The 25,257-nt window shown below is 42.6% G+C and overlaps 1 protein-coding gene across 1 annotated transcript; it reads right to left on the reverse strand.

Moving 5' to 3' along the window:
* Nucleotides 1-1,728: 1,728 nt before the first annotated feature.
* Tbc1d7 (TBC1 domain family member 7) lies at nt 1,729-23,907 on the reverse strand. Its single transcript, XM_076857911.1, has 8 exons — nt 23,690-23,907; nt 22,249-22,368; nt 21,021-21,101; nt 17,830-18,017; nt 12,365-12,502; nt 5,326-5,471; nt 3,210-3,339; nt 1,729-1,957 (listed from the first exon to the last, which is right to left on the reverse strand). The coding sequence occupies exons 2-8, from the start codon at nt 22,358-22,360 to the stop codon at nt 1,871-1,873; spliced, it is 882 nt and encodes a 293-aa protein (XP_076714026.1). The 5' UTR covers nt 22,361-22,368; nt 23,690-23,907; the 3' UTR covers nt 1,729-1,870.
* Nucleotides 23,908-25,257: the final 1,350 nt, after the last annotated feature.

The raw sequence follows: 25,257 nt of genomic DNA on the forward strand, positions 1-25,257 counted from the left end.
GGCTTTAACACGGAGGACCCTGCCACGGCGCCCTGACAGAATGTTCTGGAGGCAAGGAAGAGGGAGGCATTTTTATTAGGAACTGTGCTCCTACCTCGACTCTCGCAAAGTAAAATTAGGGTATTAAATGAAATTGGGTCCTCATCTACTCCACGGTGGGCTTTTAAAAATGTTCACAGTGGACTTTTAAATTCTCACAGTAGGCTTTTAAAAATTCTTCTGATGTTAAGTTTTTCTTTTTTCTGTGTTTTTTTTTTAAACAGAGAATTTTTTTAATATTTATTTTTTAGTTTTTCAATAAGAAAAACTTTTGATGGTATCAAATTGAATCACTTAAAAAAAAAAAAAAAAAAACCCTCAGCCCACCCCCATGGCTAGAAAGGCTTTACCACACTGGGTTTGAGACGATACTTGTGTTGATTTTGGGTCCCTAGCAGTTGAGCAGCAGCCTTCCGTTACAGATCCTCTGGGCCTCAGCCAGAGGGTGGGGTAAGAGGTCAGCCAGCCCCGAGCCCTCCCCCAGCCCTCCTCCCCGAGCCCCAGGCCCTGGCTGCCTCCCAGCCCTGCTCCCCAGCACCCCAGCCTTCCCCGATTCCAGCAGGGGTTCCCAGGAGTACCACCTTCACAGCACCCTCCTACGCAGAGATGAGGACAATCTTTCTCCTCTGGAACTGGAGGCCACTAGCATCCCTTGACTTCATCGCTTCTGTTCTACTAAGAACTCATCAGATGACACGTGGCTCTTGAACAGAGTAACGTGATTCCTGCTTCACCACCTCTCTGTGAATTTCACCTCCCCCAAGATCACTAGACAGCAGACAACTGGGGCAGGGGTTCCTCTGCGTGTCCTTTCTTAGTCCCCACAGTTCTCCAGGGGCAGAGGTCACTGGACAGATGGTGGGTGGCCAGTTTTTAGAGGACAACTTGGGTCTGTACTGTACAGAGGTCCCTGCTGGGTTTATCAGCTCCATTTTCTCTGAACTCTTTCTCAACAGGTATTTTACACCTTGGGGGCTCTGTTCTTGGCCGTCTGCCTCCCAGTTGAGGGGTGGGGTGGGGTGGGTGGAGACTCCTATTCACTACTCAGGCCCTTGCAGGTCAGACAGCTGAGTAAATCTGAAACAAAGGGCCCCGTTTCACTCCCCGGTCTCAAAGCCGGCAACTGTCCCGTGAACAGTGACGACTGTGTGGCACCATGTGCCCAGGGGTCACTGGCTATTAATCTTCACCTGCCACCCCTCCCACGCCCTTTGTGTGCAGCACGGCTCCCTCAAGTCTACCAGGCATTTAACAGCCAGTGAAGAGAAAGCAAGGGTGCAGCGACTTCCAAACAAGCACCGCGCTTAGCTGGTAGATCCAGACATATTTTGTTCAATAAAGGCTTTGTTCAACTGTCACAGGGAAAAAGAGCGAAACGACTATTTCTAAGCCTATTTAGCAAGATGAGGCCTGAGAAGGAAGCTTAGATTTAAACAAGTTCTGCACCAACAAAAGATAAAACTGAGGTGTCAACGAAAGGAAGTTGCTTTTTATTCCAGAAATAGAGCTTCAACAGTGACGAGTTGGTGCTAATTAGAGAGAGGTGGGGCAGGCTGCTCTCTGCTCCTGAGTACACCCACCCCCGGACAGAACTGCTTCCAGAACTAGAAGCTTTTTCCTAACCACCCTTGAACAGTGAACTTGGCATTCCAGTGTGAGTGAAGCTGCTGATCCACAACACGGCAACACCAGCTTTTTCATTAAATTATTTTACTGGGGAAAAAATTTTCACGTTGAGCACCAGAGCAAGACAACTGTTCCAATCAGCTTAGTAGACTGGTGACAAGAACAAAGTGCCCAGGGGACAGATCATCCCCAACCATCAGGAGGCTCAGGCTGAATGCACCGGTGTCCCACAGTGCTTGTGCCACAAGTCGATGGCCTTGCTCACGATGGCATCCGAGCTGTCCTGGGGAATCTGTGAACAGCAACCAGTCTGGGTGAGACAGATGTGTGTGTCTGGAACTTGAGCACCTTCTCTCATTCACTGCTCACTGATAAAGCTGATTTCCATGGGAGATTTTACTACTGTTCAGAAAGTACAGCATAAAAGGACTGTTTTAAAGTCGCCTGAGAACATACCAAGTAGACAGCCAGGTTCAAATTCTGTACTGCCCACTGATCGTGGGGCTCAGGGTGGGTTCAGAGCCCCTAGAATGGGGGAAATGACAGCCCAACCTCACAGAGCTGTTCACAGGATGACAGGATCATGAAAAATACTCATCACAGACACTGGCTGTTGGCCTCTGATCATGATGTTTATGATTCATTTGCTGAACACATCTTCACTTAGTACTAATTATTTTCCAAGCCACTATTCAAATGTTAACATTAATTTAAAAAAATGGAGGAGGGGGGCCGGGGTTGTGGCTCAGTGGTAGAGCACTTGCCTGGCACACGAAAGGCACAGGGTTTAATCCTCAGCACCACATAAAAATAAATAAAAATAAAACAAAGGTTTTGTGTACATCTATTTTTTGAAAAAAGGATAGATTTGGGGTCCTATCTATGATATATTATTCATGCAGGCCTAACTCTCCTTCCTTCCACCTCTTATATAGAAGATACTTCAAGATACTCAGAGGGCAAAGCTGATTCATTTGGGTCTTTTTTCAATATGTTTTAGATAATACTTTAGCACACTGACTAACCCTACTGAGATTACATCTGAGACAGTAACAGAAATGAAAGAATGTACAAAAATCTAAGACATCAGGGTTCTTACTCCATTGAAAAAAAATTGCAGCTACATCTCCAAACATGCCTGTTTGGTAGTCACTTAGGAAAGGCGCTCTGATCCCCAGTGGGCACACTTGAGCAACGGCCTTGCTGCTCAGACCAGCAGCCCCCAGACAGGGGTACACACATTACGATCCAGAGGCTAACTTTGAAAAGATATGTTTTAAGGAAAAAAAAAAAAAAAGTTTATTTTAGTGTTACAAAGATATTATATTATTTCTCAGAAATAATTTAATGCAATAAGAAATCTGGCTTGCTAATCTGACTTCATTTCTAGATTCAAAATTGAATCAAGATGTTGGGGGTGTGGCTGGCAGTGGAGCACTTGATTCCCACGCGGGAGGCCCTGGGTTCAATCCCTAGTACCAAAACAAAACAAAGAAACAAAGAGTCTCCCACACAAAAAAATGAATCAAATAAAGCACACTTACATTTTCCAGGAATTTCGTTATCTTCTCCGCATTATTCAGTGCCATTACTTTTATTTTAAAAGTTAATAAAATTTCCACAGCTACAAAAACTAAGATTTTACAGGATCCACTTACAACTTTATCCCAAACCCTACAAAAATAAGGAGATAAAATCAAATTACATAAATTTGAAATTTATATTCACCTAGACATCTCAAATTACAAAATAAGATCACATTACTCCTATTTTAAGTATAAGCTTCAGATAAGAACTACTGCTAAATAATCATCAAAAACAACAAAATAGATGAACCACTGAAATATATTCTTCACATAATCAGCAGCAAAGCAAAGTGGAAAGTTCACTAAAAATTACTGCCCTGAAATTGGGAACAAATTTTTACCACAGGCACGTCAGATAGAGCACTAATCTCTAGGATATATAAAGAACTCAAAAATCTTAACACCAAAATAAAACCAAATAACTCAATCAATAAATGGGCAAAGGAACTGACTGAACAGACACTTCTCAGAAGAGGATATATAATCAATCAACAAATATATGAAAAATGTTCAACCTCTCTAGCAATTAGAAAAATTCAAATCAAAACTAACATTTCATCTCGCTACAGTCAGAATGGCAGCTATTAAGAATATAAACAACCATAAGTATTGGTGAGGATGTGGGGGAAAAGGCACTCTCATACATTGCTGGTGGGACTGCAAACTGGTGTAGCCAATCTGGAAAACAGTATGGAGATTCCTTGGAAAACTGGGAATGGAACCACCATTTGACCCAGCTATCCCATTCCTCGGTCTATACCCAAAGGACTTAAAATTAGCGTACTACAGGGACACAGCCACATCAATGTTTACAGCAGCACAATTCACAATAGCTAAACTGTAGAACCAATCTAGATGCCTTCATTAGATGAATGGATAAAGAAAATGGGGTATATATACATAATGGAATATTAAAAGATAATAAAATCATGGCATTTACAGGTAAATGGATGGAGTTGGAGAATAAAATGCTAAGTGAAGTTAGCCAATCCCAAAAAACCAAATGCCAAATGTTTTCTCTGATATAAGGAGGCTGATTCACAGTGGGGTATTGGGGGAGGAGCATGGGAGAAATAGACGAATTCTGGATAGGGCAGAGGGGTTGGAGGGGAAGGGAGAGGGTGTAGGGGCAGGAAAGACGGCGAATGAGATGGAAATCATTACCCTAAGTACATGTATAAAGACACGAATGGTGTGACTCTACTTTGTGAACGACCAGAGATATGAAAAATTGTGCTCCTTATGTGTAATATGAATTGTAATGCATTCTTTTATCATATATAACAAAGTAAAATTTTTAAAACCTGAAAAAAAAATTACTGCTCTGCTAGGAATGTGCCAAAGGCCCATTCCCTCCTGTTACAAACCCAACATCTTCAGGGAAAGAAAGAAGATCCTAAACCAAAGGTTTTGTTTTACTAACATCCCCCAATGCTATACAATTAGGCAACAACAAAAGAAGGATATGAAATATGAGATAAAGTCAATTTCACTGCTATCTGGAGACAGATTCCTTAAACTTCTCCAAGGGCTGAGGAGCCACTACCAATCTAACATGATCATTGTAATAATTCCTAAAACTTTGAAGGTTGGTATTAGACTCTACCCTTCACTGCCTAGTCTAATGCTCGGTGTCCGGCGTTTCTTCTCAATGAAGTCCTGAAGGGGTAGGGCTGGGATTCAGAAATGCCTAAAACATGTGCCTAAGAATGACTTGCTTACGCCTCACATCTTTGCCCTCAGCTCCTTTAAGGATGTCATGATTAAAGTAAGACGAAGATTCCTGCTAGATTAGGATCTGCCAACTTCTGGAAAGAAGAGCTCACACTTCGGTGAACTTCTGGAGACATTTCAGGTGTGACTGCTGCACAGCTACACACAGGGGACCCTCCATTTTTCTAAGTGTGTATTCAGTAATAAGCAGAATCATGTGCAGATATGGCAGCTGCTGGAGAACGTAGCTTCAAACTACCCTCTCGTTCTAAAGCAATTTACATGCTGGGGGATGGTCACTTGAAAACCAGGATTCTTCCTAACTCCAGGTCTTTGGTCTGTCTATGAAAAAAATACTTGCCTCTGTAAACTGGATTCAGGCAGGCATCCTGCGAAGCACCTCTTGAACCAGAGATCGTAAGGAAGCTTAGACACTGCAGAACACGCTCTCAGATGAGTCAGCAGTCTGCTATCTTCCAGATTCAAGTATTGTTCAAAAGCTTTTGGCTAAAGATTCAACAGGAAGAGAAATTACTCATTTCCTATGACATAATGTCACCTGATATTATACCCTGTGATGAAAAAAAGTTTGCATGCTGAATTCAAGGAAGTACTAGAGGATGAAACTTCAGAATCTCCCAGTCCCATGTGACACAGCCGTGCCCAGGTCTGCAACGGACAAGAGTAACCACCTCCCAGACCGGAGGGCTTCCAGGGACACACACTCTTGGTACTAAACCTGGGACAGTTCCAGGCAGAACAGAAGAGCTGGTCACTCTAATTGCATTAAGTCGATTCAACAGCCTAAGGCTAAATCCAAAACAAAGTTCGAATGTTATGGGAGCTGAAAAAGGCCACGACCTTAATGGCTGGTCTGCAGCAGCTGTACATTGCAGATGAGGAGGAGATAAGGAAAGGTCGAGCAAAAGAAAGAATGGGTTTAAGGTGTAGAGAAAGAGGAAGAATGGGACAGGTAAATGGTGGCAAGAAGGACCAGATATGCACCACTGCTCTACTGAGCACAAGAGGCTCGGCCAAAAGGGCTTCCCAAGGATGAGCACTGTACCACACAAGCCTGCACGGGGATTTCTTATAACAGATACATAACTCAGGCACCTGGAATCTGTATGATAGCCTCCCTCACCTGAGCCAACTCTGGAAGACCCGCAGAGCCAACAGAGCCAGCTCTCCAGACCCGCACTGGATTTAGGGTCCACTGGCTAGGAACGGACACTGAGGGACAAACCCCAAGGTCTGTACTCACTGTCATGAAGAGTACACCAGATCCCATCTCATCAAAACAAATGCAAGTGTTTGTTATCAAATACCATCCCTCTCTACTCTATCAAAAAGGCCATACATACCCTTTCCAGTGTCCACCGAAGCAGACATGTGCCACTCAAGGAAACGAGCAAAAGACAAGCTCAAGTCCCTGCCTTCAAGGAGCCGAAGCCTAACTGAGACAGACAGCAGAGATGCAGCTACAACAGAGCATGATGCTAAGACGCAGAGATGGGCAAGCAGGAGATGGAGGGCCCGTCCACGAGAATCTTACCCACGTGTGGGAAGCAGAAACAGCTCCTCAGGAGAGGTGACACCTGAGCTGACCCCAGAAGAATGAACAGGAGTCAGCCAAGAAGGGACCCCAAATTAACATCTGGCCCAGCTCTCCCCTCTCTTTCAGGGCTTCTTTAACTACTTTCTGTTTCTGTAACTTCCCCATAAAATTATAGTTCCACAATTACAGTCCCCAAGCTCCTCAAGGATATCACACACATTCCTCAAAACAAGACAAGCCAAAAAAGGCAGGCCTACTCTGGTATTTGGGCCGGTTTTGCCAAACGGATCCATGTGCATGGGTGAAACACACACATCTTTATTTTATCTTGTGGTGCTGGGGATGGAGCCCGGGCCCTGCACACGCTAGGCAAGTGCTGGCACTCAGTGAGGCTCCGGCCCACCCATCTCATTATGAGTACTGTGTCTCACTACGAAGAGAATTTCATCCACAAGTCAGCCCAGGTAATAAACAGGACACAGAAGAATGTTTTAAAATCATCCTCTGTTATGTCTCTTCTCCTTGATGAGACTAAAAGCTCACTGAGGGCAGGGAGCACACCTGTCTTGTTCTCTGCTGGATCTCCAGGACTCACAACATGACTTGACATAGTAAACAGCAGATATGTTATTTTTTGAGTAAGTGAATACCATGAATTAATATGAAGTTTAGGAATATATTGATAATCACTCAGTGTTCACCTTTTTGCTAATTTCTTATAAATTTTTCTTCCTGATTTATAATATGCTAGTATAAGAAATCTTGAAAATGCAGAAAAGAATAAAGAATTCAAAGGTCACTTACAATCACACCATCCAGTGACAACCACCAGTCATGTGTTTTGCACCACATCCACTCTTCCTGCACACACACACACACACATACACACACACACACACTTCAGTCTGTCATTCTTTGGGCTCATGTTGAATATACAATTTAAGATTCTGCTTTTTGTACTCAACAAATTGTGAGTATTTTCCCAGGTTAATAAATAACCTAAAAGGGTTAGTAGCCCTAAATAGAGCTTCTAAAAACAGGGAAGGAAAGAGACAAGAACGCTATAGAAAACAATGCACACTGCTCTTACCCCCCTGAAAAGATCCTTCACTCTGTGTGTCATAAGGAAGTACAACCTAGAGCTACCCTGAGGCATGGGTCAGCCTCAAGGATGGCAAAACTCCAAAGACTAACCACACCCACTCAGGGGAACCGGCTGTGAGGAATAGATCCACTGGTCCTGAGGATACAGAAGACCATGAGCTCTGTGAGGGGGATGGGTCATCTCTAGGAAAGTCATGTATGCATTTACCCCTTGATTCAGCCAATCTGCTTCTAGGACATCTACACCAAAACTCTCCTGGCAAACGTGAAGAGATGTAGGCACAAAGCCGCTCATCTGTAACAGCGCCTCTGTAACAACTGTAAGGTGGACACACCCACGTGGCCAACAGAGGACAGGCTGAATAAACTAGGGAATATACACATGATGGAGAAGCACAGAGCCCTGAAAAACTGTGGAGTATCGGTACCTCCCACTAGGGCAGGACGCAAGCCACATCAGGCTCACAGCAGGATGGGAAAGAATGTGTGCTGCAGGCTACTGCTTCAGCTAAAAAAGCAGGTGAATTCAAACATGGATGTATATATTTTTAATGAAAGGTACTGCCTGATATCTTTGCACTTAGCAAATGGTAAATAAAATCCATTATAATTCTGTTACCACTGAACCTTTAGGTTCTAAATTTTTCCGTAAAACTTTTTCCAATATTCCCATGCACCCAAATTCTTAACTTGTTGAAGATGATAAAGCATATCATCAACAGACTGTGAACCCGACAAGAGACGCACCCACAGGAAGAGGCTGCTGCCTGCTCATTTTAACACCTCTGTTGGGCTGGCTGTGAGACAGGGCGACAGCCGCACAAAGACCACTCACATGTTCTGCTGACTGAGCACAACTGAGTTTGGGTAAAGAGGCCTTCCTGCCATGTGACTGGGGCTAGCCTCCACTCCCCGTGGCCACAAGAGGCCTTGCCAAAGAGCAGAATTCTGGAAGCCAGTGAGGAGGAAGCCTTGACACAATCCTGGGGATGAAAACTATGCAGCACGTCACTTGGAACCTCAGTGTCACTGTCGATCACCCTCGACAGTGGTGAGAAAGCAGCCCGCACCTTGTGAGCACAAATTTCTCTGGTCAAACTACAAAAAAATAGAAGTAACAGACCAGGATAACGGAAACTCTGCTTTGACAACAGACCAAGAGGGAGAGATCCACTGCAAGACAACAAGGAATTTCAAGACAGCACCGTTCAAACCAAAGTTTAACAGGCAAATCATCTGAAGCCCAAATCAAACAGCAATGACAGGAAGTTTAGCTTTTCTTATAGTCCAAAGACTTCTTTTAAAAAACTATGTGTCAGGCACTATATTGTATTTACTAAAATAAACTCTGTTTTTACCAATGAGGAAATCAAGGTTTATGGGACATTAGATTTTTCCCATTCTAAAATTCATTCCTAAAAAGAAAACTCAAGAATATCCAAGGCATTTCTGAAAGAGGGAACTTTTCCTACCAGCTATCAAAATATACTAGAAATCTGTATTAACTGAACTATATGGGCCTAAGAGTAGACAAATAACTCAATGGAAAAAAGAACCTGGAAAAGAGTATAAATACAAGCAGCGATGCCATATATAATAAAGATGGCATTTTGAATCTGAGGAGGAAAAAGGGAAAAAGTAGTGTGTTCTGCCAGTTACTATGTGACCTTGGTCAAATGACTGAATCTCTCTGTGCTTCAGTATTCTCATCTGTAAACACAGAGATGATATGCTGAAAACAAGCAATTGGTTAATAAGGGAAATTTAGCACTCCTGACATGAAGAATATTCTCAGTGTGCTAACCAGAGGGGAGAGAGTGCACTGGTAGGACTGTGGTATTGTAGGCAGGTATAAAAGAGTGGTGTCTGTCTGATACCTCTTGTGAGAAATCCCTGGGAAGGGAGACTAAATTGAAAATGTTAAGCATTTTTTAAATGTTAAAAGAATATATGTTTTTAAATCTTGGGATGGAAAGGTTGTTTTAACATATAAAACAAGCAAAAGAATACTGAAACTCCACTTTATCAAAACTTAAAAGTCTTACTCAACAGATGGGGATGATTCCCAACGTGTGCAATAGGTAAAGGATAGACTTCCAGACTATGCTCATGATTCCTGAGAAGGAAGAATAAACAGAAACATGCAGACTGCTCGACCTCTCCCAACACTGCAGATACACAGCTGAACATGAGAAGCCCTTCACCAGCAGATGGACAAATGCTTCAGAGATGGACACCATCAGGTGCAGACACTGGGGTTGGAAAGAGGAGACCTCGTAGTCTGTCTGGGGGGCATAAACTGACATGGAGTTTAAGATTTTAACAAGGCACACACAGACTTTAAAGATGTCTCCCCTTCACCTGCACACTGGCTTAGAGGCCCCCACCTAGAGGAGACACACACACAGGGAACGTACAGGGGGTCCTTCTGTCAGCAGGGCTCTGCCTCCTCATTATGCCAAACTCACAACAGGAAATACTATGAGTGAATTAGAAGGGAAAGTGGTTCCATATGAATGGCTCCCACTACAGAACTGCCTCCAGCTTCTAAAAAATCAGCACCCCAGCACCCCACCCCTAGAGACTGATATAACTGGCCTGGGTGGATGACAAAAGGTGGCAGAAATTTTGAAAATCTTCTGGGTATACTGAAAGAAGCCAGGTCTGAAAACTATCTGTACCAACGTGGAAACTTAAGTATTACGTTAAAAATAAAAATAAACACAAGAACTATAGGACCACATGTACATGAATGATACTACTTAAGTGCTTTTTAACATCACTTTACACATGTGTGTGTGCGACAGTCTAGAAGAATACTCACCAGATAACAGCAAGGTTTACTGCTTAGAGAAGGTAAGGGGGTGGGGGCAGGTGGTAAAGATTTAGGAAATCAGAGATTCATCTGGATTATTTAACTTCTTTTAAGAATATGTTCATATACTACTTACATTCCTCAAAATAATGCTACTGACTCCAATATTAAACAAGAAAAGCTAATTAAACCATATATAATTGAGATCTCCTGATTTAATTAAGCAACTAGCATTACATTTACTTATGCTCCCCTTCCATGATTCAGTTATTTTTATTGAAATCAATTAGGTGGATCAAATTTTAGAACCCTAAAAATCAAATTTTACTTAACTGAAATAGATAATAACTGTTCTCATAAAAGCTCTATGAAGCTGAAGGGCCCATGGCCCTCCCTCTTGGTCAGTACTGGACTCCAGCAGTGATCCCCAGGGCTCACCTGCCTCCACCACCACCCCACATTCTCCCTCCCCACAGAGCACAGTAACCACATCCAGTACAACCTTCAAATGAACAACTCAATAACCAAGGAAAACAGATTCATTCCTATACACGAGCTGACTAAGGGGGGGAAGAAGAGAATGATCAAGGGAGACTGGCTTACCCCTCAAGCTAGTGCCCTTTGGCTGTCAGGATTCCCAAGCCAGGGCACGGCGCAGAGAGCTGGTGCCTTCCCTGCGTCCACACACCTCTCCTTCACTAACTGAACCCTATTTTAACAGGAGATAAATATGTGCCAAGCTTTGAAAATCCATGTTTCCCAGAATCCACAGCAGGTGGAGGCCAGCAGCAGATTGTCCCCAATTTATGATGGCTTAGCTTAATATTTTTTTCACTTTACAATGGTATGAAATGATATGCATCCAGTGGAAACTGTCCTTCAAGCTCTGACTCTGGACCACTTCCCAGGACATCGCCATGTGGTCCGACAGCCCTCGCCCAAGAAGTCCACGATCCTGAAGGTGACCCCCCACACCCAGTGCACAGGCTGCGGAGCTCTGGTGTCCAGCAAGTGAAGTGTATGAAATACCTCCTGACTGGAGACTTTCTTATCTTACCAGAAGAGTCCCTGCACACATGCAGAAGGAAACCTGCTTAAGAGTGGCAGGCTGGATAGACATGTCCCTCTTCCTCCTTCGCCTTTTCTTTCTCTTCCATTCTAGGCTTGAACCCAGGGGTGCTCTACCACTGAGCTGCATCCCCAGCCCTTTTCATTGACACACAGTCTTGCTCAGTTGTCTAGTCTGGCCTTGAACTTGCAATCCTTCTGACTTGGCCTCCCAGGCAGCTGGGATTACAGGTATTCACCACCATGCCCAGTGGCTTCTTCATTTCTTTTTCCTTCCCTTCTTTCCAGCCCAGAATGTGGATGCCATAACTATCAGTCCAACAGCTACCTTGTGAACAGTAGAGAAAGAATTCTGGAGCAAAACAACAGGAGCAGAAGTCCTATCTTCCCCATGGAAAGACAGTCCCAGCTCTGGTCTGCCTCACCTCTGAACTTCTGATTACATGAAAGAAAACAAGCTTCTTGGGCTTCCATTATATGCAGGCAAATATACACCTTAACTAACACAGAGAGATCATTCTCAATATATTCAGTGGATTCTGGAACAGGGTAAGGAACACCACGGAGCAGGGGTTGGCACACTCTGGCCTGCAGCAGGGCACAGCCAACCCCAACCATTCTCCAGTGCGCTGTTTGCTTTTGTGCTCCAACAGCAGAGCTGCCTGGTTACAACAGAGACCATCTGGCCCACCAAGCTGGAAATATTTACCATCCGTCTCTTACAGAAAACCTTGCTGAGTCCTGCAATAGAGGCTTCCCTCCTAACTGTAGCAGCGACAAGAGTTAAGAGTATTCACTGAGGACCCCAGGACCACTGCTCACCCCTCAAAAGCCCCAAACAAAACAACCCCTCACCAGCTGGGGTAAAGAATCCCGGTACTTGTTGTTTAGCTGGTTCACGAAGCATCGGATGATCCAGTAACAGTCGACACTGTCTTCCACCATCTCTTCCATGGCTTTAGCAATGGCAAGAAATACTTCATCCTCTGGCTCCTGCAAGGTTAATAATAAATCTCAAGAACAAGGCAGGAGAAGGGAGGAAGACACATTTCTTTAACAAAAATGAAACCTTGCCCCCTAAATTTTGAAGAGACTGCATTAATAAACCAAAGTGGGATCAAAAAGCAGAGTTCACTGGTAAAGAGCAGAGCAAGGGGCGTCCACAGGAATCCGCTCCAATCAGTGTAGCTCATCAACAGCTGGGTTCCAGGTTGAGCACACAAATTCTCCAACTTCTAACACTAACCTATCACAAGTTAATGTCCATTATGAGCAAGGCACTGACTCTCCACCCCAAAATATTCTCAGAGCTGGATGAAAATTCTTCAAACAGATGTGATCAATAGAACAAACAGTACCCGAAGAGATCGTCAATACAGTAATTTGCAAATACTGAAGGACTCAAAAAACTAAGGTTTTACTATATTTCAAAGCATTCACACATGACTTGAGAATTTTGTTCTAACTTTAAGCATCTAAAAAATTAATATCCTTAGAATCAGAACTTTAGGAATCAAAAGAATGGCATTTCTCAAAGTATGCATCAACACCCAGATCTGAAAGTAAACCCTCAAGTAAATTTCAACAGAATAATCTATAAGATTACTAGAACCTTATGTGGAAATGTACTTTGTTTTAAAACATCATTATTATCTACAAAAGTTTTACATTTTCACCTCAGTTTTCATGTATGAAGGATTTTAATGTTAAAAAGAAACTAGAAAGCATCATTCTACTTCCCTGGAAAGTCCCATTTTATTAAAAAGTATCTCATTTTTAAGGCTTCTTCCAACTTGTTAATATTCTATAAAATGTCAAGAGTAGCAGAGCTAGGATCATAGAGAGTAAATTTCCCTAACCATTTTTTTTTAAATGTGTTCAGAGAAGGAGAGAAAAAAAAAAGAGAGAAAAGTCTCCTTTCTGGGGTTCCCAGGCAGCCCTGAGCACAGTGCAAGGTGGCCCCAGAGCTGGCATGTCCCTGACTGCTTCCTCTTAAGGGAAGAGGACCAATGCCCTTCAGGCACCACATTCCTGGCCATGCACCATCATACATTCTTTTTAATCACACAGATTAAAAATTAAAAAAAAAATGATTGGGGCTCTATGCCAGGGGAGGGTGTGGTGTCACGCTCAAAAAATACACTCCAACGGCATGTGTGCCCAAGACTGCAATGAAGGTGTCGGGGCTTGGAGCCAGGAAAGGTTGAACAGGGTGGGGTGGGAGCTGCAGCTCCTCATTTATGTTTCTTGAGCTACCAGATTATCAAACCTAGCCTAATGTGTATGGTGAGAATTCGTGTGGTGCTCGAAACCCCACTGCACCAGTCAAGTGAAAAGTTCTAGTTATTATTTAGGGATCTTCTCTCTTGACAAATTCAGTAGAAGTAGATGACCTTTATTAGCTCTGAGGTTTGTCCATGGGTTCCACCTCATTAACTGCAAAAACAAAAATAAGTCAAAGCCCAATCTACAATAAAATGAACATTTTATAGAACAGCCAGGCTCTCAAACAAATCCCTGCTTGGACCATGCAGTCTGTTCACCTAACAAACACATAAAACCTTCATTAAAATGCCCAGAGAGGACTGTACCAAAACAGCCAGAGCTTAGATTCTATGGTTATTCCTTCCTCTTCCCTCTCTCATAACAGTAAGTAGTCCAAGTAACGAGAGTGAAAGGTTTGCTACAGATGAAGTTTAAAAAGCGGTTGGGATCCAGTGAGGTTAGGAGAGGAAACAGATAAGGCCAAGGAGGTGTGAGGGGTGACGAGAGGCCAGGGTGAGGAGGTGGTGAACATCCAGTACCACCTGCACCCCGAGGGTCAGGGCCAAGGAGCCCAAGGGCCTGCAGGCCAGGGCCAAGGGGGCTGACAGGGTTTGTTACACACAGGGAAATGGGTAAAGAAGAAAAGACACTGAGGTTCAGTCATGGGGCCTCTCCACATAGGCAACCAGAGGAGCTGGGAGCACAGACACGGTGACAGCCAGAAAGAACCTGAGACACTGGAGTGGGAGTAGACCCAACAGGTGAACTCAGGGTTTTTAATATAGATAGACAAATAGATAGATAGACAGATAGAAGGAAAGAATGTGATGTACAGGGGCCGAGCTCAATGTAGAGCACACAGAGTATGTGAGGTACCGCGTTCAATCCCCAGTGCCACACAAAACCACCCATCCATCCACCAACGGGACATGGTGAATACCAGTGTGAGTGAGTGTGTGCACAGAGATTTCCTAGCTTCTGCTCATAGTGCCTGGAAACAAAGAGAGCCCAGGAAAAAAGGAGCACTTTTAGTGCCAGGTTTGCGGCCTGTGAATATCACATCCCCTCCAAAAAGAGAGGGCTGGTACCACAGTCGCAGCACAGAAAGCTCAAGACGAGCCTGGAATATCTTGTCCAGAAAGTTAGGAAACATGCGAAATGATGGGAACTTGTCAAAATGACACAGGTGTCAGATGCAAAGTGCTCCCAAAGGCCAAATCTGGGACATTCTGAACACAAAAAGAAATAGGGCAGTAACAGATTACAGGTCACTGAATAAGAAAGGATCATAAATCCATATTGATATCTATAAGCAAGAGAGGGGAAAAGTCCTCCTGATAGAAGAAAAACAACTAATAAGCACAGAAGGAATAAAGGAGTTAGAAAACCACCATTTGGCAATCAGAGGACTAAAAACTTTCAGACAAGAATTATTAGTTGTTGGGTATTTATAAGCCTCAACCTCACCACAAGTTACATATTAATCACAAAGAGGAAAACAGTAACACTGCAGTGGAGAAGGCTGACAGACACCACCTTCACCAGGTGATCAGGCCAGCAGCAACAGGAGCGATCATCACACCTCTGTGGCCTTCTTGAACAACGCATAACCAGATTTTAATCATGAGGAAACATCCGACAACTCAGATGGAGAAAAGCTCTACTGCCAGTACTCTTCAAAAGTTTCAAGATCATGAAAGAGCAAGAGAGACTGTGGAACTTTCTGGATTAAAGAAGACATGGCACCTAGGATCATAAGAAGGGCCTGAGTGGGACAGTCAGCAGATTTCAGTAAGATCTACAGATCAGTTGCTGGAGTAGCATCGTGGCTAGCTTTCTGGGTCTGATCACTACACCAGGGTCATGAACAATACAGTTGAGGATGCTGGTAAAGGCGTCTGGGGATGCTGCACTACTTTTCCTATTTCCAGAAGTATTTAAATATGAAACATTAAAATTCAAAAATTTCTTGAAATCAACAAGTGGTGAAACTCTTGGGCAAAAGTTTAATAAGAAATAATCATGTAGCTGAGATGAACATCATCACCCTAAGTACACGAAAGAAGACACGAATGGTGTGACTCTACTTTGTGAACAACCAGAGACAAGAAAAGTTGTGCCCTACGTGTGTACTACAAATTAAAATGCATTCTGCTGTCTTGTATAACAAATTAGAATAAATAAATTTAAAAATTTTTAAAAATTTCTCACACACAAATAATCATGTAGTATTTTTACAGTCTCCACAAAGGGATCAATAACTTTCCAGTGCCAACCCCAGGAGGCACACCATCACCAGGTGATCAACGCTAGCATTACCTCTCATGGGACAAATCCACATTCTGTGCCTCCTGATACAACACATGGAGAAAGACGTGCATGACCCATGTGGTATTCCCACTGAGTGGACACCTGGATCTCGTCAGGAGGAAGCACCAGCCAGACCTAAAGTGAGGGGCTTTCTACAAAATGACCTATACCCCTCAAAATGTCAAAAGCATTAAAGATAAGAAAATTGAAGAAATTGTCCCAAATTGAAGAGAATAAAGCAACATGACAACACAACGCAATTCATAATTCAAAATCAATCCTCATCCAGAACTTTCATTGTTTATTTGTGACAAAGGGCATTACTGGGAAAAATTGTCAAGTTTGAATGAAGTCTGTAGATTACATGTTGATATTCTATCCATGTTAACTTCTTAGTTTTGATGACTGTACTAGGATTATTTTATAGGGGTGTTCTTGTCTTCAAGAAGCAAACACTGGCCTGCATTCCAGAGACTGGCTGAAATACTAGTTGTTTTCATATTAATTGTTCACCAAAAAAGTAAACCCTTTGCTGTCTTCTTTATTGCTGTCCTAGCATAAACCTTGCCTATGTATACCCTGTCCAGTCACCTGCCAATTGCCACCGTGAACCTCTGGACTGCTGTGATGCTGAATATCCTTAACTGTCCATGTCCCAGCCGACAGAAAACAAGGACTTCGGGTCACTTCCCCCCAACTTCGCCCTCTTTCAGCACAAAGTAGCTTAGAGATATCGTTGCCCACTTTTCCACAGAAATGGAAGGTAGAAATTGACAGTGGGGAAATGTAACAGTGGTCCCTTCACCTTCTGAATGTAGCCTTCATGGCTCTAAGGCTTATTTTTTTTCTCTCTCTCTTCTCCCCTCTCGCCCTCCCTAACAAGATTAGGGAGACAGTGATATCTTTTCTTCCCATAGTTAAGTGCCCTTGAACACACCCACTACAGGAAGGATCTGGGAAGTGAATATCTCCCAAATTAACCAATGAATCCTAACACGCCATCAGGGTGCCCTGGGACTGCCTACCAGAGCACACCTGGAATATGGATCGTTTAAAACTCTCCTGACTTGGAGAGTCTTTGGGACAGGAGTCCCCTATGTTTCTCCTTTGACAGCAAAGCAATAAACCTACTTTATCCTTTATTTCCTCACCCCCCTCCCCGCAAAAAAAGAAGATATCTGAGGTCCTGGCGAATCATGTCCTCATCTTACTCTCAAATGGTTTAAAAAAAAGGAGTATGTGTGGATTTATAGAAAAAATGGCAAAGCAGATGCCATAAAATGTTAACAATGGGAATCAGAAAAAACAGTATACAAGAATTCTTGATAATATTCTTGCAACTTTTTTATAGGTTTGTAATTACATTCCCATGTGCCACGTGATTACATCAGCAAGAGACCCAATATATGATGGTGGTCCCATAAGATTAAATTGCCTGGTCATGGTGGTCTTAATTTGAGTAAATATACTCGGTAATGTCTGCGTAACAACAAGATTGCCTTACAACACATTTCTCAGAAGTATCCCTGTTGGTAAACAATGTATGACTGTACTTAAACTGTATTTTTTGAAAGTACACAAGGTCAGAATGTGCAGGGTCATGAATGCCAGATAAAGATGTGCTATTTATGCTACTCACAATGGGGCGTCAGTGAAAGTTTCTAAGGCAAACCTCATGCAATCAAAGGCTGGCAGACGGGACAGTCAAGAGTTGGGCTATGTGTTGAGCAAAAGTGACCACTAACCAGTGGGAAAGAGGGGCTTCGAGGCAACTTCCCACACTCCAGCTGATACATGCGGAGATAGACTTCAATGTGAGGCGTAGCATCATTGACGAAGCGAACAACTTTCAGAGCGTGAAGGACATCAGAGTACTGCTCCTTGCGGTACATCATCACCTGGGCATGAGACTCATGGTGTGGAGGCAGGATCCCTACAGAGACCCAGAAGGAAAATAAAGGCAGAACCCTGAGACACTACTCCAAATCTCTCTTGGATTAAAAGAATCGTATAAGAAGCAGCTCATGAGAGACTAGAATCCACACAAATATTTAGTTACCATATAGATTCGTAATAATTTCTCACTGTAACAATCTGAAATTTAAATGCTATCAACATTTGAATGGTGACACATCATTAGTATTAAAGAGAAATGAAATGACACCACCAAAGCTTTTGAATAAGTATGTCACATGATTTCAAGATAATAACTACATCAATTATAATAATGGTTTAACTCAATTTGGGTTGTCAGCCTGTGCCACTGTTAGCTTTTAAAGGCCTCTATCTGGATCTGGCACTTGGCCTCCTATACTTCAGAAACACCAACAGTCTGCTGAATCCTTCTCTTCCCAATAGTTAAAACTTGTTCACAAAATATCAAATGTTCAGGGCCACACAAATCCCTGATCTTCTTTGACGAGGTCAACTTATACTTCATCGTCATGACATTTTATACTCATCACTACATTAAATGTGGGATCTACTCATTAGCTTTGGCATAAGAACCACGTCTTTTTTTCTTTTCTTAACAAGCAAATGATATGAAAAAAATATACAGGAAAGACCACTGGACAGTAACGCTATGGTCTTCTCCCAGATGTGCTAATACCAGGACTCTCACAACTATGTCAGTCCCTCTGCACGGGTCTCCTCATCTAACAGAGGCAAGAAGTGAGCAAACACTTAACTGAAAGTTCTCTGCAGAATCAACACCCCAAGAGTCCTCATAAGAAAAAGTACCATCGTTACTAAGTATATCTGAGGACAATGAATTTTCAAGGCTTTCAGCTTTACTTTTTTCCATCCTCACTCAGTGAACCAGGCTGTACAGAAGCACAGACTATGGAGCCAAAGTTCCTGGGTTTAATTTTTTGCTCTACAATTAACTGATTGGGGGACCTGCAGCAATTTTCTCCATCTCCCTATGCCTTAGCTTCCCCATCTGTTGGGAACAGTAACCCCTAATTCTATACAGCTGTTGTGATGAATACACAGATCAGTGTACAGGCTAAGCTAGGATGAACATTTTGACTATGGCTCCCTCTTCAAAGCACCATAGATCCAGAATTCCAAAGAACATTCCAGAAACAGCAGCTAGATGAGCTCAAAGTCTCTAGGTAAAAAACCTACTTATGTGTTCCTTTCCCTGAAATGAACCTACATGTACCATAGCTTGAGGGCTCCATGCAGGCTTTCAGAGAAGCCAGGGGACACACTGAAGAGTTCTACACATCTGGGCCGATACACATGAGACAGCTGTAGTTGGACCTTCTTCACACCATTAACAGCAGCACAGTGCTTCCCACATTAAATCTTAAACCTGTTTTCTAAGAGTTGGTTCTAAAAAGTCTCTAACATTTCCCCAAAATGTTACCAGGAAGCCAGCATCCAAAAATCCCTGATCAATCAAAAACCTGTGCTAAAAAGAGTCCTTTATAATGCGACAGCTCTAAATTCCCAGTGCCTTTAACTCCAAACAGAGCAATGACTTACGTGATAAAGGTAAGAAAAACAGAGGTGAGGGTAAGCCTGATAGGCACTGGCACTCAGGAAGGCTTCAGAGCACAAGGGTACTGACTAACCCACTGCAGTCACTAAGACGTGTGGTACTTCCCAGCAGAACTGAACCCTGCCACCTTGGAAGGAATTTATTTTGATGGTCCCTGGAAATAGTACGATTTAGGCAAAAACACTCAAGACAAAAACTCAAATAATTGTCCCCACATCTGTAGATTGTGAGTGCACAAAGGCTGAAAGCTGCACAACAAAGTGTCATTGTGCAGTGCTTCCTGGGCGGTATTCTCTGCCTCCATATTATACAACCACACTTAGGACTGCAGGTTTCGCAAGCCCTGAAAATATACACATTTTTTAAAATATATTTATTTATTTTAGTTTTAGGTGGATACAGCATCTTCATTTTATTTATATGTGGTGCTGAGGATCGAACCCAGTGCCTCACGCATGCTAGGCGAGCGCTCTACCCCTGAGCCACAACCACAGCCCCAAAATATACACATTTTAAAAAGAAAGTGAGGTTCATAATCCAGCCTACCTTCAAGTGAGGTCTAAAAAAGCTTAAGCCCCAGCTCTATCTCCTGACAGGGGCTCTGAGGCCTTAGGCAAGTCGTTTTCTGCACACACAGGCCTACCCCAGGGGCATTCTAGGGTTACTCTGAATAACTCAGGTACACTACTCAGCTGAGTGACAGGCACACAGGGAGGCCTAGCAAATACCAGTAATAGTTCCTATTCCTGATAAAGCACTACTATCCCAAGCTGACAAATTTGAATTGTTTTTTAAGAAAAAATGCGAGGTGATAATAAATGTGTATTATGTGCTTCAGTGGGCTCAGTAATGGTAGGGGAAAAAATCTTGGGCACCAAGATTTTTGGTACTTTTGGTACCTTTTCTTCCAGAGAAACTAAGCAAATCAGTTCTTCTCATTCCGCCACTCATCACTGAAAGTGACACAGTCACACTTCTAGTAGAGTGACTCCTTTTGACTCCAGTAGCACTGGGCAGGATGTTATATCTCCACTACTGAGACTCACAGAAATCTACAAGCAATTTAGCTCAATATTCTAACTGTACAGATGCAAAAACTGAGGCCTAGTATCTTGGGTTTTCCTCCAGCTTTCTGGGCTGACAACAAAGACCAGTTCTCTTCTCTCCTAGTCCAATGTTCTTTCCACATTTTATTTCAGGAACTTTATTTTGCATTACTAATAAACTGATACTCAAGAGTAATATTTAATGTATTGCTGCTAAAGTTACCATCTTAAAGGGTTTTATAGTGAGCAGTCTTCTGAGGAAGACCCAAGATACAGCAAAAAACACAAATAAATCCCCCTTGTTCTGACTGTAGGATGAAAAATGATCCCAATATTCAATATTTTTGAAGATATATTTACCAACTCCTGGGTTTCATACCTAGGAGCACCTTCCATACCAACGCTCGGTACATGGATGGAAGAGGGAACCTCTGGCTGAAAGTGCAAAGTTTCTCAATATCTAAAGAAGAATGAAACAAGTAGTTAGATGCTTTTTATGCTCATCACAGTACGTAAAATACATTTCACTTTTTAAATCTGAAAGTACAGTTCAGATATTTCTTCAGGGAATCGGCAAAAATTTAGGAAAGGCAATATTGATCTGGTTTTTAGATAAAGTCTTCCAACAACTTAGCTATTCAAAACAATTATAATCAATGGCATAAGAGAGGCATTTGGCATATATTATTACATTCCCTATAATATTGGTAGCAGTTAAAATTATAGGATTTATTTCATTTAATCCATACTACAAGTATGTTGGATAGTAATAGTCCTGAAGATGCAGAAACTGAAGCTCAAGGTAGTTAAGTGACTCTGCCAAGTTCCGATAGCTACTAGTGGTACGGTTAGCCTGAAAATCCTGATAAACTATACTTAACAGCTGTGAGCCTCTATTTCTCTACTTATTAAAAGAGAAGATTAATGCCAGCATACTTAAAACACAGACTATATAACGAGGACTAATGACCAGATGATAAAACATTTGTGAAACTTTATAAACACTCTAGATGGGCTGAGGATGTAGCTCAGTAATGGCTTGCCTGCCTAGCATGCATAAGGCCCTTGATTCAATCCCAGCCCTGCAAAACAAATAAACAAAAATTACTCTGTGTAAATAAGATATTATTTTTAACTATGGTTTGGCTTGTTCCACTTTGATCAAAGGTGGGCTTTATTATTACTAGCCTAAAATATCAATATATAATGCAGCCTTAATACTTCCATAAAAGAATATCATGACTGAGTTGTTGCAGAAGTTTACCTAGAAGTTATGATGACATATCTGAAATTCAAGAAAATATACAGGCATAATAAGAAAAAACAGTCTTGACTTTTTAAGAGGCCTTGCAAAAACTTCTGGCTCTCAGTTAAATGTAAGTCTGAAAAACCTACAACTTTTTTCAAACTATACCAATCTGTCACCATGTCACGAACAAATGTATCAATAACACCCTGGATTTTGTGTGTGTGTGTGTGGGGGGGGTAGTGGTACTAGGATTGAGCGCGAGGCCTTGACCCCTGGATGTCTTTTAAGGTAATTATTTACTTTAGAACACCTAGAATGACTGAGAATCAATGAGCTTAATTAAACATATAAAACTCACCCAAGCGGTCATCTTTCAGGAGGATTTCCAGTGATTTCTTTTCTTCAACTCCACGAAACCCCACTTTCTCATAATATACTGAACGAAAGTTTCTCTGAGAGTCCTCAGTCATGTTTCATTCTTGGAGAAGAGAAAGAGACAGACATAGGAAAATAAATAAAATTAGTGAGCCTAGAAACAAAGAATGAAAATTTAGACAACTTTTCATTGATTTTCTCCACCTCTTCAATTAGTTGGATAAACTGCTTCCCCTTGCACAGGACTCAATATTAAATCTTCCCATTCACACAACTCTAACATTGTTTCATCTATGCCCTTGACCAAAAACCAAAACAAAAGCCAACAATCCTCTGCTTAAATAGATGGCACAAGGTTTATGCACTAGGGTTCCTATTTTTACTTATTAGAGCTCCTAGCACAATGGAATATTCTATGTCTATTATAAATGTGCAAAGAAAAAAATTAGTGAAATGGGAAGACCAGATAAGATATATTATCAGAAGGGGTTCCAAACAGTATATACTATAATTCTGGTTTTGTTTTTGCCAAAGACTATGATTTTTTTTACTAATTTTAAAAATTAAGACTATATTTCAAAATGCTAGCCATGGCAATCTTTCTGCACTAAGATCCCAGATGATTTTAATTTTCTTTCTTAGCAATGCTTTCTAAAATGAGCATTTTGCAAAATGAGATATTATGTAAAAGTAAAGACACAAGTCCTTCCCTTATTTCTCTTTTACACAGTTCTATCAAATGTAATTATCAAAATTCAAAACCCACAGCAGTAAATTATAACCAGAAGAGGGTAAGGAATTTAGGCAGTTGACAAGTGATACCAGAGTTAGAGGCAGAAAAAAAGATTTAGAATCTGGCAAGAGAATTCAACCGCTCAGTGGTCTCCAGTTCTTTCAAAATATTGACTTCATAATATTGATGGTAAGTCAAGAAAACATGGAATTAATTTGGTGTTTCAAGAACAGTAAAAATGTAATGCACTTTCCAAAAACTTACTGCACTGCCTCACCCAAATGCTTAAAGTGCTGGTGCAAAAAAAAAAAAAAAAAAAAAAAAAAAAAAGTCTTCAGGAGTTAAAAATCTTTAGACGTTGCTTCTGAACCGATTCAGACACAAGATTAGGATTCATTTAGGAAAATCAATTCTAAAGGACTCTGAACTTTGACGACCCATCACAACACCACCACCAACAAAAAACTAACTCATTAACATGCAGAATGAGTTTGAAGATTTATTTTTTTAAAAGCATTCAAACAGCTGCACAACGATAAGGTCCTGTGGCCTGAGGACAACCATTCTTAGACTGTACTATTAAGGCAAAGGCCCTTGTGAAGGAAACACTGCCCATTACACCTCCTGCTGCGAGCGTCCGCCCGGTGGGAAAGGAAAACACAACTGGCCCCAGACCGCAGGTATGCTTCACCTCCAGGAGTGGGAGCACACCCGGGTTCACACTGAGAGGTCCCGGGGAGGCGGCGGAAGCCGGGCCGCTGACAGGCCGGCGGGCACCGAGAGGGCCAGCGAGCGAGCGGTGGGGACGAGTCCCAGCCAGCGCGGGAAGGCAGCTGGGACACCTGCCGCCTCTCGGCCAGACCCGGAGCCACTACCCGACGCCGCCGCCGCCGCCGCCCCGGCCGCCGGACGTGACGTCACCTCCACGTGGGGGTGGGCCCGAGCGCGCGCGTGCGCAGAGGGCTTGCGCAGGAAGCTCCGCCCATCCGGCGCTTCCGCAGCGACTCCAGATTCTGCCGCGGCTGGGGGGAGACTGCCCCTGACGTCTATCCCCGTCCGTAGCTCCTGGGGTCGGAATCAGCCCCCGGCGCTAGTCTTTGGGCACGACCCTGAGGCAGGCAGAGGAGTGGGCGGGCTTCAGGGTGGGCCTGGCCGAGGAGGGCGTTCCGCTGCCTTCGGTTAGTCCTAAACTGGAAGCAGGGGCAAAATTAGGAAAATTAAGTTATTAATTAAATCCGTGCCGTTCGGGGCTGGTTTTTATGTGAGTTCCTGTTCAGCTTCTTGGATTGCTCCTAAAGACAGCCATCTGGCTCCCTGCAGGTGTGACTGGACAGCAGAGCGATTGTAGACAAAGAGCTCCCTGCGCAGGTTGCAGCAGGTTGTGGGTCAGAATTCAGTTTTATTTATGGTCTGGTCATTATCGTTGAATATGCAGCCTCTCAAATGCTATAAAAATAAAATAGAAGTTACACTAAATACAAACCCAAATTTGTATTAGATTCAGCTGTCACAAAGTTAATCTTTAAAATGGTTATCGAAGTTTTTGCTTACCTCCACTGGTTCTCGGGCTTGACTGCAGCCCTAACCAGTTGTTTTTGAAACTATTGTGGTCTAAAAGAAAAACAGGGTTCAGTGGTGGATACTGTCTCCTTTAAAACCTCCTGTCTTTACAAAACAGTCTGCAGGGACACCACACTCTAAGAGAAAATCAGCCTAGTTACAGTGCAGGTAAGTCTGAGATGTAGTGTCTAGATAGGACTTAAAAATGAAGAAGCTTTTGGTGGTTGAACTCAAACTTTCATGCCCCTCGCAGTCCCCTGCCAACATTATCTTCAGGTCTTCATATGGAGATGCTAAACCCTGCTTAGGAAGTGTTTTTTCACATTAGTAATTAAAGTCTCCATGACCTCTGTGAGTTGCATTTAGCTAATCTAAAAACCTAAAAGCAAGTCACTAATTTGCACAATCTCCTTTTTCTTTAACTTGGAGCTAATAATAGTGAAGAGGATGTCCTAGAAGTGTGTGAAATGCTTGGGACAAGGCCTTGCATGTTACACAGGAGGGATACATGTGGACACACTCACTGCTGTTTGCTAAATGTGACAGCAATATGCCTACCTTTAACTGCCCTTCACTGTGCTTTTGTATGAGTTGATAAGCAGAATATTATGAAGCTTCTATAGGAGATGAACCTCTTTGAAGCTATCCCCAGCTCTCAGCCCAGGTGACCACTTGAAAATGTCTCTGCATGAAATCCTG

The sequence above is a fragment of the Callospermophilus lateralis genome, chromosome 6 (genome assembly GCF_048772815.1).
Source record: "Callospermophilus lateralis isolate mCalLat2 chromosome 6, mCalLat2.hap1, whole genome shotgun sequence".
In the NCBI taxonomy this organism is placed as follows: domain Eukaryota; kingdom Metazoa; phylum Chordata; class Mammalia; order Rodentia; family Sciuridae; genus Callospermophilus; species Callospermophilus lateralis.

What these genes read in the sequence shown, in the direction of transcription:
- Tbc1d7 (XM_076857911.1), bottom strand. Translation starts at nt 22,360, where the DNA reads ATGACTGAGGACTCTCAGAGAAACTTTCGTTCAGTATATTATGAGAAA. An exon ending in GGTATGGAAGGTGCTCCTAG is followed by an intron (nt 18,018 to 21,020) that starts GTATGAAACCCA and finishes GGGTCTCTGTAG; the next exon opens with GGATCCTGCCTCCACACCAT. An exon ending in CCTGAATCCAGTTTACAGAG is followed by an intron (nt 3,340 to 5,325) that starts GCAAGTATTTTT and finishes TTATTTTTGTAG; the next exon opens with GGTTTGGGATAAAGTTGTAA.